At 37.6% G+C, this 15,199-nt stretch overlaps 1 protein-coding gene across 1 annotated transcript; it reads left to right on the top strand.

Annotated features, from left to right (window-relative positions):
• The first annotated feature begins 7,470 nt into the window (after positions 1–7,470).
• Positions 7,471–14,971, top strand: LOC125278682 (gastrula zinc finger protein XlCGF8.2DB-like). Its single transcript, XM_048208007.1, has 2 exons — positions 7,471–7,845; positions 13,668–14,971. Exons 1-2 carry the CDS (start codon positions 7,629–7,631, stop codon positions 14,564–14,566), a joined length of 1,116 nt encoding a protein of 371 aa, XP_048063964.1. The 5' UTR covers positions 7,471–7,628; the 3' UTR covers positions 14,567–14,971.
• The last annotated feature ends 228 nt before the right edge of the window (positions 14,972–15,199 follow it).

The following is a 15,199-nucleotide window of genomic DNA, read 5'->3' on the forward strand; positions in this document are numbered from 1 at the left end:
ACAGAGGTTGTAGTACTGGAGTCAGGAGTTTCGGGTACACCAATGATTCTTATGTTACATCTCCTCATCCGCCCTTCCATATCCTCACACTTCGATTTCAGTTCTGCCATTTCTGCCTTCATCTCACTCACAGAATTTTGTAAAGCAGCCACTTCATCTGACCAAGCTGATAGCCCCCCCTCTACCTCCTTGATGCTAACTTTCACCTGGTCGATCTCAGACTTCAGCGCCGCGGTGTTATTAATTATCTCCGTTTTCACCTCCTTCAGCTCATTCTTGAGCATTTCGAAGTCGTCAGCGAGAGCATTTTTCAGCTCTGACTTTATCACCGCTGAGATGTCCGCTTTCAGAGAGAGAAGGATTTCTGATTTCAATACTTCTACGTCCATCTCACGCGGCGCAGGTGAGGGCGGGGTCGCTTTAGCTGGGCTCTTGGCAGCACTCTGGTCCGAGGAGGTATTGGGCCTTGTTTTGGAGGTTTCAGTATCCTTAAATTTCTTCAGCCTCGTGTCCATCAGGGCCCCGCCGTGGATTTGTTCCAATATCCGATGTAGTTCAGTAATAGTTCACTGTTTTACGGAAAGGAATACACCTTACATTTTAGTTAAAATAAAGGTTCAATGGGAGCTCGCGTCAAACACAGCCTCACTCCATTGCGGCCAAACCACGCCCCCAAATAATGCCCTATTTGAGGTTATAGGGGGCGATTTCGGATTCAGCCCTTGATTACAGCAGAGAATTCAAACTACACACGGTGCGCGAGAGAGAGCGGTTTCTGCATTTCAGGTTGGCGTCTTGGTAGCACGTGCTGCGTTCATAAGCGAAATTCCAGAATCCGTATCTTATAACGGAAACATTTTAGAAATGCAGACATGCTATCTGGAAGATGCAACTGGAAAAATTAAAGCACAACTGTGGGATACCCATATCGGTGCCATTCAACTGGGTAAGACATACAGGCTCTCAAATCTTTCTACCAGAGAGTTCAGGGACCATGTTTATGTCACCACCACCAGGCAGAATGAGGTGCAAGTGGCTGCTTTGGAAGGCTCGAGAGCACTCATCCTAGTCCAACATCGCGTTGATGCCCTGTCCGGGACGGTGAAAAGGATAAGATTTTGCGGCGATGTGGTCATTGCAAATGTTGGCAACTGAGCTTTAAAGTCAAGTCCAAGAACCATCGCTGCGAGAGATGCAACATGCTCCAAAGATCGTCTACTTACGAACAAACTGCATCAGCCAGTTTCTGCGTCTTTGCAGACGCCGAAGAGCGAAATGTCACTGTGTCCAATTCGGTCTTAAAGAGGTATCTTGAATCCGAAGGCGTGATGCATCTATTACATGACTCTGAAGATGTCGAAGAACACATTCTTGACTCAGTCTTATACATTTCAAATGCAAGACGACTCCGTCGTTGCAATGATGAAAGTCGAGTGTTCTGAAAAAAGCTAAAGTTTAACTAAATATAAACTAAATCGTACTTGCTTTTACTTCTATTGCTTTGATATAAGATGTATTTGAGTTTGTTTAAATTTGACTAAACTTGTTTCTATATCTTGATTGTTTGCTGGATTCAAAAGGCTATTTTTTTTGTTCATGGATGCTAATAAATGAAATAGAAATTAATATCTGTTTCTTTGTCAATAATTTTACAGAAGTGTACTTAACTGCAAGTGTTTTTATTGTATGGTGTAGGTTAGTTTAAAAAAAAACTTGTTTTATTAAATGTGCTTTATTTCAAAAACTTGTAAAAAAAAAATTAGTTTTCATTTGTTAAATTAGAACAATATATTAAATTCAAATGATGTAGCAATTCATTAGATTATTTAACTTTAAGATTATTGACATTTTTTAGAACTTATATTTTTACAAAATAGGTAAGCCTAGTGTTCAATTTATATTCGTGCATATCAATGTCAACGTGTATGAAACAGCTAAAACAATGGACTAGGTGCACAAGATGGCGTCATTACTGTATATTCTTATGTTTGCCTCATACAAACTGTAACAATGGGAGACTCAGGCTGGAGATCCAAGTGCAGCGTTTTATTTACAGTGAGAATGGTCGTACAGGCAGAGTCAATCAGGAACAAACAGGAGCAGCAAAGGACAGGCAGGGTTGTAGTCAGGGTACAGGCGGTAGGTCAAAAGGCAGGCAGATATCACTCACAGAACAGTATACGAGGCAAGGATCAGGACAGGCAGCAACGGGTCAATAAACAGGAAACAGGCAGGATCGGTAACAATAAACAGGCAGGCAATAAACACAGGGAAACGCTCGGAAATGTCACACAGGGTAAACAAGACTTCGCGATTAGATGGTGTGAGTGAGAGTCCTTTTATAGTCCAGGTAACAAGCTGCAGCTGGGTGTGGTGATTAGTGAGGAGTGTGTGCATGGCTGTATGTGGCGACAGGTGATTGGTGTGGAGTGAACATGTGACTGACAGGGAGAATTGTGGGACGTGTAGTCCGGGGGAGTGACAGGAACAGACGGTGATCGTTACACAAACATTTCCAGGTCTTTTAGAAACTAGTGGAGCCTGCAGTCAACACCAATATGGTGCGGGTCACCAACACCAAGGCTGCCTCTGCCAGCAGCTCTGAGATTTCTCAACCAACAACGGTGTGCACGTGTACAACAATTATAATGCATTATCAGTGTTTGAAGAAGTACTTTAAAAGTATATTTTACGAATATTTAATGAAAGTAGTAATTCTACAGTGTAGAAACACTAGTGGTGGAGGAAGTATTCAAGTACTAATACCACCATACTCTTACTGCATTGAATATGTTTTTTTTAAAGGGTTAGTTCACTCAAATGAAATTTCTGTCATTAATTACTCACCCTCATGTCATTTCACACCTGTAAGTAAAAGTAAATAAGTATAATCAGAAAAATTTACTTTATGTATTAAATAGTACTTGTGTAGTAAATGTAAATGTATAAATAGTAAAAAACAATGGTGTAATAGTTAGTTTTTTCCACAGAAACTTCAACCCATAGATGAGCTCCTGTTGTTCCTCATGCATCTGTCAGTGGGTCTGCCTCTCAGGGATCTAGCAGAACGGTTTGACATTCGAAATTAATACACAGCCAGCAGGATTATTGCCACCTGGACTCACTTCCTATTCAACCTGCTTGGAAGCTAACGTCTGTGGATCCCACGTGAAACTGTCAAAACTCATCTTCCACCAGAGTTTTCAGCTTTTCCTGATACACAAGTGGTGCTTGACTGCACTGAAATATTCTGCCAGACTCCATCCTCTCTCCTGTTGCAGAGTGAGGTATTTTCCACGTACAAATCTCATGCTACATTCAAGGCCATGATCGGCATGGCCATTACATTCGTATCTGGTCTGTATGCTGGCTCCATGAGTGACCATAGATCTTCAAGCTGTCTGGCATCGCAAACCTACTCACACCGGACATGGCAATCATGATGGACAAAGGGTTCCTTGTGGACAATCTGGCTCCATGCAAGGTTTACCAGCCTGCCTTTCTCCCAAGAAACACCCAAATGAATAGAGAGGATGTCAGGCAGACTCAATCCATTGCACATCTTAGGGTCCATGTGGAGAGGTGCATCAGGAGGGTGAAAGAGAACAAACTTTTTGACAGAGACATACCACTTTCTGTGCGTGGAAGCATTGAGGAGCTACTCAGTGTGGCTTGCTTCCTGGTCAACTACCAGTATGGACCACTGGTAAAAGCACGGGCAACTCAGTGATTAACTCTGGACTCATGTATTGACATTTCACTTTTTGCTTATATGGATTAAAATTGATCAAAAAAGTGTCATTTTAGAGGTCGATACATCGCTGCATCTGTAGCTACATGCACACATTCTGTTTGATAATGTAAAGAAATGTTCTGCATGTGAATGTGTAACCTAAGCCGGGTGAGAGTGTGGCTTTGAGCTGGTAAAAACCAGAGGCTGCACCAGGACAAACATTCTCCATCTTATCCCATGTCCAGATACAGGTTATTCCCCTGAATACCTATGATCTGATGCAGTTGGAATAGGAGCAGCTACGATTTATGTCAGAGCTCTTCAAAAAGATCTCAATAAGTGTTTAAACAATTTCTATAAAACGACAATTGAACAGTTTCATGAATGTATGATATTTTGCAGAACACCCAAGTGCTTCTTTTCATACAGCTGTGCTCAGAGATTGAGTTAGTGACCAATAATTAGATTCATGTTATTGCTGATTACCAGTAAATGTGGGATGTGGGCAATATTATAAATGATAATATTATTTTGGGGAGTAGGGAACAATTGTATCCTTTAGGCCACAGACAGCAAGAGAGGAAGTAAATGATGAATTATCATTTTTGGCTGAATAGTCCCTTTAACACTATCACTGCAGATTTGTAGTACTGAAGCCTTTGTAAGTTGTGAATGTTTTTGGCAGGTTGCTGTAGGACAAGTATCTGGAAATGGGCCGCCAGTGGTCTGTTTGTATTACAGCAAGACTGATCCATTACCAGAGATACAAGAGCATGTTGATCACTGTGAACTGTAAGTTTATTTCTTTGGCTTTTCAGGATTTACTATATCAATTTCTGAAATCTCCAATTTACTTCAAAGGTCCTTTTAACACAGTATTAATATAATCTGATCACAAGTCTTTTAAAACTCCACTTACAGATATTTTTAGTCCTTGATTATGATTGGCATTGGAAGACTGTGAAAATACTCTTTAAACCTTTATCTGTGACCTTATTACATCAGTATTGAGGTCGCAGGTATATGTGCGCCACTGCAACTTTTGATGTTGCTTGGAAAACATTCTGTTGAACATTGCTGTAGAACTACATTGCTTGGCAAAATAATTATTTAGGATTTTTTTTTATTTATTTTTTTTTTGCTGCATGTTTCTTTCATGAAATGTTTCCAGGTACATGCAGTAACTCTGCTTCTTGCTATGCCTAACATCACACTTAGCTGTTCTAACCACTGCTTTTTGGGGATTGTTGCTTCACTAAACTGTAAGCTGTATATGTTGAAACAAACGGGTGGGTGATCTTAGGTAAAATACACAAAGACTGACCATGTTGCATTTACAAATTAACCAGGAACACAACTAGCAGTCCCACTACTTTGTATGGGTCAAAATTATCTATTTTTCTTTTAGGCCAAAAATCATTAGGATATTAATTAAAGATCATGTTCCATGAAGATATTTTGTAAATTTCCTACCATAAATATATTAAAAATGTATTTCTGTGAGTGGATATGCATTGCTAAAGACTTCATTTGGACAACTTTTCTGCATCCTCAGATTCCAGATTTTCAAATATTTGTATCTCGGACAAATATTGTCCAATCCTAACAAACCATCAATGGAGCGCTTTAGTCAGCTTTCATGACTGGTTTTGTGGTCCAGGGCCACATATGTCTTCAAATGCAATTGGGCAAGCTCATGTCAAAGCAGACAGGAATAGTAAAGAAAATGTTCTCATTGTATATTCACTCTTTTTCTGCAGAATGTGTTATCTTAGCTCTGTGAGTTCATACAATGCTAGTGAATGGTGACCTAAAACTCTTCAAAATACAGCGCATAAAACTGCAGTGCATTCATTTATGTATTCAGAAATGATCAAACCTGTGATCCAAATACGAGGCCAGCAGTCATAATTCTGGATATACAGTGGTGCTTGAAGCTCTGACATCTGTCCATCTATTAGTGGTTAAACGGATCGTTGTTGATCCGTAGGGACCAAGCCCCACGGTTCGGCATGCATGTGATTCGCGGATCAATGGATCAATCAAAGTTTAATGCAACAGAGCAAAAGGTTGTAATTTGCATGTGTTTTGTCTTGCTAGTTTACACAGATATAAAACCATTCCAGCGCTAGTATAGGCAAAAGAGGATTTAATTCAGTATCACACGCCACACTGTTATCGGTGCGCACAGACGCACATAGAAAGCTCGCACACACAGAGAGAGGGGTGCATTTCAGATAGTTAATGAACTCCAAATTGATTTCTCTTTCATGTCCTCAGTGCACTTGGATGGTCACATACACACATTATGTCAGTCAAAATACCCCTCTCAGCAAGTATTCTCATAAACACATTCGGTTATGTCTTAATTGAACAAGGTGAGATTTCAGATGTGTATCTAACAAGCTACAATTAGTCCAAAATGCAGCTGCTAGAGTTCTTACCAGGTCAAAAAAATATGATCATATAATACAAATTTTATCATCTCTACACTGGTTACCTATTAAGTTCCGTATCGATTATAAAGTATTGCCAATGACCTATAAGGCTCTAAATGGTTTAGCTCCTGTGTACTTAACTGATCTTCTATCGCCCTACAATCCTTCACGCTCTTTAAGATCACAAAACTCTGGACTTCTGGTTGTACCTAGGATAGTTAAGTCCACTAAAGGAGGGAGAGCATTTTCACATTTGGCTCCTAAACTCTGGAATAGCCTTCCTGATAATGTTCGGGGCTCAGACTCGCTCACCCAGTTTAAATCTAGATTAAAGACGCATCTCTTTAGCCAAGCATAATGCATCATAATGCACCTGTGAAGAGACGGCGCCAACTCCTGCGAGGACTTCAGAAGACGCTATCATCTGGATCAACATGCACATTCCCAAATTTCTATATATCCTTTCTTTTCTATATATCCTTTCTATCCTAATTATTGTTAATATGTAATTCATTTTTTCTAGGAGCTCATTGCTTCTACCTTCAGTTAAACTGCTAACAGTGTTTGTAAATTAATTGCCTAAATTATTACATTTGCTAACTGCATTCTTCTAATATTGTAATGTTGACATGCATTCTCTTTAAAGCTGCTTTGAAACAATATGTATTGTGAAAAGCACTATACAAATAAATGTGAATTGAATTGAATATATATGACTTTGACCTTTAATGTGTTTCAATTCGGACACATGAATGAACTCTGCTTTATGAACTCATACAACCTTTTTACCATGATTGTTTGTATCATATTTCTCACTGTTTTAATTTTAATACAAAGATTAACTGGTAAAACACTCAATGCACTTCTGTGATTGTAAACAATGCAGCGTCTGAACAGGACTTTTATTTTGGAGTGACGACATGACGTCATAAGACTGCGCCGAGATCCTGCATCTGCTGTGATTCTGCTGAAGAAAGGTTTGTTTTAAGAATTTAAGCGGATTTATTCGATAGAAACAGTTCAAGGTTTTAATATTTTTTACGAACGATTTGAAATGAGTTTATTTACTATTTAATGTAACATTGTGATTCTTTAGTGTAATGAAGGATAGTGTGTGAGTAAAACTCATCCACTGATGAGAAACCGTAAACCTGCGTCTCATTTTTTTCTATATAATAAATCAGTTTATCATGAACACGAGTTCAGTCTCTGGCGAGTAATGATGGAGAAACTGAACTTTTCAACTCCGAGTCAATTGAATCAAACACTTTGAGAAATGATTCAGTGAATCACGACACGTGCTGCTCAAACAGTGAACATGAAGGAGAACAACAAACACTAACAAACTAACTAATCGTGTTTTCATCAGTCATAAATGCCTAAATATGAAGTTTATTAATTTGCAGCGTTAGTTTTTTAGAGAATTTTTGTCTAACCGGGTCATTAGACCAATAACAATGTTAATTATTCTCTTCTTAAAGATGGCGTTTAAAAAAGAGGAGACTGAAGACATGAAGATGGTGTTTATTAAAGAGGAGACTGAATATCTAAAGATGGAGTCTATTAAAGAGGAAAGTGAAGATAAGAAGATAATTATTAAAGATGAGACTGAAGACGTGAAGATTGAAGAAGAAACATTCAGAGTGAAACATGAAGATACTGAGGAACAAACAGGTTGGTTTTATTCTCACAGCTGAACTCAGTCATTTGATCATTATTAAAATGTCCAGATCTACAGAAATAGAGAATATACAGAAATATAATCTTACAGAAAAGTGTCCGAATGCACTCAGTCGGTTCATTCACTCAAGTGGACTTACTGTAGAGTTAGTGTTTGGTTACTTGTAATTAAGCATTATTAACTCATTATGATAGTGAGTAAATGTAGTAATGTGTAACTAACTACATCACTTTAAATTCAGCGTTTCCATTAAATCTGATCCTGGACCACAAAACCAGTCGTAAGTCTCACGGGTATATTTGTATATTTGGGGGGCACCACTACTATTTTAATTATGAAAAAAATAATATATAAACGTTAAGCCTAAACTAATTAATTTAAAGCTAAACTGAAACAGAAACCGGCGTTATAACCTACAATTTGGCGCAAATCCAAATGTTTCCATATTCACGACTTGGAGGCTAAACTATATTATTTAAACACTTTTATTGTACACATACTACTATAACTTTTTACATATTTGGTTGAATGTATGTTATTTTTACAATTAACAGGTTGCGATGTCAAGTTACTAAAACTGATATATGTTGTGTGTACGCGAGGCGCCGGCGTGATCACTTGAATTTTCTTATAAAAGTGGAAACAACTCTAAAATAGGCTACGCTTACTTGGACGTTTATGGTCACACAGATGCAGCTTTATTTTTAGTAACAGTAATACAGCATTTTCTCCATCATACAATACGTTTTAAAATTAATTGCATGTCATTAATCAACACAAGCCATCCAGCATTTAATTTGATATTGTAAAATCGATATATCTTACTGCAGTGTGTAACAGTGTCTCACAGCAGCTGCCGAGCGAACGCACAGGGTAACGTTATAACATCATTTTCAACACACTCAAATCAGGGTACTTCGCACTTCAAGTTCTAATCAGCAACAAACCTTTAACTTAATAAACAGTTGTAGTTTGCAAATAAATCTATAGAGCACAACCATACAACCACAGCTCAGATAAGCTCGGAAGAAACAAAGCTCAAAAGAATAAATTAAAGCAAGGTTTATTAAAATATACATTAACAATCTCATGATGTAACCAGTTTTGTCAGAATCCGGAAATATTAACTTGGAAAATATAAGAAATTCCTTTGTTTGAGTTCAGTGAGTGGTGATTCACCGCAGTATTGAGACACCAGATAACCTCTGCTTTATTGCGCACGCCCTGAGCTGATCTCGCTGACCGAGAATGCCGGGTTTTTTTTTTATAGTTATTATGGGGATGAAAATAAATATATTCATGAATACTTTTTGGAGTCAAACTCTTTTGACAAAGCTTAAACAAAATTTAATACCTCATAAAATCGTGATTAAGACTTTTTAATACCTTTTAAGGGCCTTAATTTTCCCAAAATGGATTTATCAACTTTTTAAGACCCCGCGGACACCTTGCAAATGTATCTGATATGATAAACGGAGCTGCATTAACTCATACTAAAGAGTTTATTCTTTGCTCATACTCATGACCGGAAGCAGCGCTACTGCTACTACTAGTAGTATTATCTTCTTTTAATAAGAATTACCATTATCTGGTTTTTTACATCAACACTAAATGACAAACAATATCTGAAGCCCCACCACCAGTTCTGCTTAGTTAAAATGACAAATATGCGTTCATGGTTACCAAGTTTTAGTTCTCGTTAACCCTGTAAAGCCCACTTTTGCAGAATTACAACATCACTTTCAACAATTTAAAAAAAAAAAAAAATGCCTGCAAATGTTTTTTCTCTCAAGACCACATTTACATAGTTAATGGGTTCTATTGTTTGTCCCCACAATGCTATTGGATAGAATAAGTGTTTATATGTCCGGTCATCTGGCCATGAAGTTAATCTACCTGCAGACTTCGCGTCAAGCTCATCTCCTTATTTTTACATGACTGGATTTGTCAAGATTCAAGTAAGTAAAATTCCTTACATATTTTTTGTGTTTATTACAATGTCTAGAACACAGATATATTTAGTTAAGTCCATGTTGTAATTCTACAACGTTGGGCCAGAGTGGTAGTCAAAATAGCTTGTGCTCCTACACATTACTTAAGGACACTGCTACTACATGTGACAAACAAATAATGTCTGATTTTCAACAGTATTTTTATTTATTGAAATTAATTTGAATTACATATTATATTATTAACATTTAATTACATACTAATATTATGCATTATTATGCATTGTAAATTATGCAAAATTACAGCATTAAAATGGTTCTCCTTTTTCTATGCTCTCCTTGCTATGTCAAATAGTGTCTCTCTCTGTGAATGGGACACAGATTTTACTAGAAAATTTATATAATGAATAATATATGTGGCCCGCCCAAGTAAAGTCTATGTGTGGGAAGCACTGCTTTGATGGATAATACTTAGATCCCTACCACCCTGTCTATTCTTTCAGTTTATCTACTACAATATAAGACCCAAATGTATTATTCACTTATTTATTTTTAACTTGTTCCGTTTCAGAATGCCAAGATGTCATCGGACCACCCCCCACTGGATGTACGCAAAGACATGATTGCACATTTCCCAGAAAAGAAGAAGAGAGGACACTGTAGACACTGCAATAACGGATACACAAATACCCTGTATCAAGTGCATGTTCGCCTGTGCTTCTCAGATGAAAAGAACTTAGGGACAGTCTTAGGGACTATCACTGCAAAACACAAAACACAGACTTCATTCAAACCACATTGAAAGTGATAGAAGAAACATTTTTATTAAAAAAAATGTCAAAATTTTTATTAATAAATGCTTATTCATAAAAAATATGATTGTTGTGTGATTATTATTCATGATATATACTGTTATGGGGCTATGTAAGCAATCAACCCTGCAAATGAATGCTTAAATGCTCTGTATCTGTTCAGACAAAGTGAGTACAAATTCAGAAATTCTGCTCCCAACTAGGCCCAACGTTGCAATATTACACCATTTCCATAAAAAAAATTCTTTAATTTCTACATCAGAAACCTCCTAAAACAATATCTGAGAGGTGAAAAAAAAGTGCTCATTTTTTTTTCTATATTTGGGTCTTACAGGGTTAATAAAGTTCTATTATTAATGCTTTGATTATCATGATTGTAAAGTATGTGTAATGATATTACAGATGATATGAATATAATACATCATAAAGCCTTGTGACTAATTATGATGCATATATCAACCCAAGAGGGAATTATGCATAGGCTATATATGTGAATCAATTACAATGAATTATAATCAATTACATATATGATCAATTCTAGCTTAATAGATGTTTAGAGAAACTATCCAGGTTTGTCCAGCAAACTGTTAGTTTCACAGAATATTATAAATGTAAGGTTATTCTCTGGCCACGAGAAGAAACCTCCTATTATAGCATCAAAGCATAAAGCAATGGTGCTGGATTGAACGTTAAAGTGACTGAGCAACAGAACAATCGAGCATGAATATAATGCATTTAATATATGAAAACTACTAATACAGAGGTTATACGTCTAAATATACACAGGGCATATACATATATACAGAAGTGAAAGTAAAGAAAGGGAAAGAGAGAAAACGAGTAGCAAAACTTACTAACAGCCCTTGAGAGCCAGCAGAGAAATCAGTTTCATTAGATCGTATTAGAGGTATCACATCTAATGATAGAGAAACGGTACTTGCATTAGTCTGTGCTGAGTTTCAAAAGATACAGGTGATGTTCAGTGCTGCTGCAGTTTCGTTGGCTTCTTCCGTTTCCGTGGGAAGATTTGAACTGAGGACTTGAAAGTTTGTCTTGCCGGAGGTGGTGATCCCGAAAGGAGATAAGCACGTGATGGAAGCACGGTCGCCTGAGACGGCCAAGAGAGACGTGCATGAGAGAAGGCGATGGATAATTCAAGGACAATTGAGAGACACAACACAACTGTTTGTGCTTGTCTTTTATTGAAGCAACAAATGGCCAGGGTGCCCTGTTTAACGGGCAAAACTTCCTTTGTCTTGTCTTGTGGCTTGATTTGCATAATTTATGAAGTATCAGATCGGATTGTACTTTCTTCACAGTACCATTAAAAAATAGAACAATGCATTTTACAGAGTGCTTTATAATGAAACTAAACTTGCCATGTAAGAAAAGCATATAAAAGTTATAGTTTACAGGCAAATTCCATCATTAAAATTAACACTAGCACAACTACAATCCTAGCTAAGCTTATACAGTAGGGATATATGCAATTTGAAATACAACAGCGGTTATATTTTACACCTACAGTCTTCAATGCATGTTTGTGTGTGTGTTTGTGGGTGTGTGTTAAAATTTGGTTGGTCTGTCTGGGCCCATGTGGTCTTTATCCCACAAGGGGGGTGATCCTTTTGAAGTCTCCAGAGCTAGGAAGTGGGGTTCTCTGTTTAATTTCTGACAGGGCCGCAAAAATGCCAAAGTGCCTGTCTTTCGTGGACCGGCCGGAGACGATCCGTGATTTACAAACACAGTTCAGCAGGCTAAAAGCATTCTGAAAATTCCAAAGTTTAGTTGACTAATCTGATCAAATAAACCACGCAAAATCTGATCAGAGCACTCAGACTGAAGCCTAGTTTTACATGGAGAGGTGGGGTGATTTTAGTCCCGTCCTATTGTGCCATCTCAGTAATCATTACGGGCAATGTCAGTTTACATATTTGTGCAGTTTTTGAGTAGGTTTTTATACAAAAACAGCTTTTTATGTAAAATTCACTTTATAAAAGACCCACATTTCTAACTTTCATTCATGAGGATAACATGGATAATTTGACATGGTTTAGTGTAAGATTTTTGCCAATCTTTTGAAAAATGCAATTTTAAAAGTAAAAAAACGGTCACTTTTACCAGTAGATGGCTGCAGAGCACCACTATCCTCCAAAAACTATCCTCCAAATGTTGAGTAAAAAAATAATAAACAGTAAAATTATATTTTTATTTATTTATTTTTTAAAAAACAATTATTTTGGAACTGTAACATAAAATTGGAACGCATTGTTTTCTGTGAGTGTACGCACACCGGCGCCGACATTCGATGCCTGTCCGCGGCGCCCAGCTACGACTCAGAAACAATAGAAAACAATGCGCTCAAAGAAGTGTCCGGTGTGCGAGCACCTTGAGTGTACTGCACAAGGGTTAAAGTAGCTAGGCAAGGGCATAAAAAATCTGAACTTGAGCGCAGCCCTGGAATACCTCAACAGGACACTTTGTAGATTTATTTGAAATATCCATCAGTCTCAGATTAGAGTATCAGAGCTAATGAGTTGAACCTAGAGCAGGAATGACCAAACCTGTTCCTGGAGACGCTCCGCCCCCCACGGTACAGGGGAAAACCAGAGGCTGTTTTTTGAATGGATGTCAATGAATGAGAGGCTTCACTATGCTGATTAAACAGCTTTTGTGGGGAAATAACTAATCATTTTAATAAATTGATAACTTGTTTGCTAATCTTCAGCATGTTTTATATTAAACAATACTTTAGAATAGACATGTAACATTTTGGAAGAAGTGCGCATCAGGCTACATCCTAGGCCACGCGTGGTACTTGCAGCCTACGGCGTACCTACGGGATACTCATGACACAGAAGTATAAATCAGTCTTAAGTCTTCAGGAATGCTTGAAAATTACAGGCAGGTGTATTTGATTAGGGATGAAACTTAACTCTGCAAAACAGTGGCCCTCTAGTACCAAAGGGTATAGATAGGGTATAGATCATACATGTTGTTGATTTTGATGCTTTAAATGTCTAAATTGTTTTTTTTTGTCTATTTTTGCCCTAGACCTGATGGCACTGAGAGAGGCGAGTCATGAACTTAATGAAAGGGATGAAGAGAAAGAACATTATAATTTAATGAGTGAAGAAAAAACAACAAAATTTTCCTTACAAAAAAGAGCTCAAAAGACTGGAACTAAAAGTTATTTCACCTGCCAACAGTGTGGAAAGACTTTTGATCAACATAGAAACCTTCAAGTCCACTTGAGAGTTCACACTAGAGAGAGAGCCTTCACTTGCCAAGAGTGTGGAAAGAGTTTCATACATAAAAAACGCCTTATAGTCCACATGAGAATTCATACTGGAGAGAAACCCTTCCCCTGCCAACAGTGTGGAAAGAGTTTCATTATAAATGAAAAACTTAAAGTCCACATGAGAATTCACACTGGAGAAAAGCCTTTCACCTGCCAACAGTGTGGAAAGAGTTTCATTAGAAATGAAAACCTTTCAGCCCACATGAGCACTCACACTGGAGAGAAGCGTTACACCTGCACTCTGTGCGGGAATGGCTTCACACGGCTAAAAACCCTCAGGCAACACATGAGAATTCACACTGGAGAAAAGCCTTACACCTGCCAACAGTGTGGAAAGAGTTTCAGTCAAAAAGGACACCTTATAGTCCACATGAGAACTCACACTGGAGAGAGCCCATTCGCCTGCCAACTGTGTGGAAAGAGTTTCGTTAGAAATGAAAACCTTAAAGTCCACATGAGAATTCACACTGGAGAAAAGCCTTACACCTGCCAACAGTGTGGAAAGAGTTTCAGTCAAAGAGGACACCTTATAGACCACATGAGAAGTCACACTGGAGAAAAGCCTTACACCTGCCAACAATGTGGAAAGAGCTTCAGTCAAAGAGGACACCTTATAGACCACATGAGAACTCACATTGTAGAAAAGCCTTAAGCTTTGATTCATTATTTTCTAAAATCAAAATAAAATTGAACAGCTCAAAATTGCAATAAATCGAGGTCGACACAACAGCCTCTTAAATTTTAAAAGTGTGAAACACTCACACTTCACAAAGCTTACGCTACGTTCTATGCCTTCTCTATAGGTTGTTTGTACATGATGTCAGTGCTGCACGCGAAATGCGGCAGGAGGGCAAGGAGTGATTTTACTATATAGGAATCAAAATTCCTATTTTTTGCATTGTTATGGTTGCTCAAATCTTTCAAACTGAGAAACCACAATGAGCTTTTACCGTTTACGTAACTTGTATAGTTTTTTTTTTTACTTTTTAAAATAGCATTTTGTGTCTGCTGATACTGAAATGAATATGGAACCTGCTTACTTTATTTGTTTTTGACTTTAAATATTAACATTCTTCATGGTATCATTTGCAGGGAAAAGAAGATATTCTATCCCATTGAATGATAATTTGGTGTTTTCACTTCAGTTTTTTAGAATTCTGTTTACAATGTTGATCTGGTTACCATGAGAACAGTGTCACACGCTGCTGCTTCAGCCATCATATGGTAGAAAATGTCAGAATAAATAAATGTGTTCAACAAACTGACAGAAGTCGATCCATTTCTT

This window comes from Megalobrama amblycephala, linkage group LG11, assembly GCF_018812025.1.
Source record: "Megalobrama amblycephala isolate DHTTF-2021 linkage group LG11, ASM1881202v1, whole genome shotgun sequence".
Taxonomy (NCBI): domain Eukaryota; kingdom Metazoa; phylum Chordata; class Actinopteri; order Cypriniformes; family Xenocyprididae; genus Megalobrama; species Megalobrama amblycephala.

What these genes read in the sequence shown, in the direction of transcription:
- LOC125278682 (XM_048208007.1), top strand. Translation starts at nt 7,629, where the DNA reads ATGTTAATTATTCTCTTCTTAAAGATGGCGTTTAAAAAAGAGGAGACT. An exon ending in AGATACTGAGGAACAAACAG is followed by an intron (nt 7,846 to 13,667) that starts GTTGGTTTTATT and finishes TTTTTGCCCTAG; the next exon opens with ACCTGATGGCACTGAGAGAG.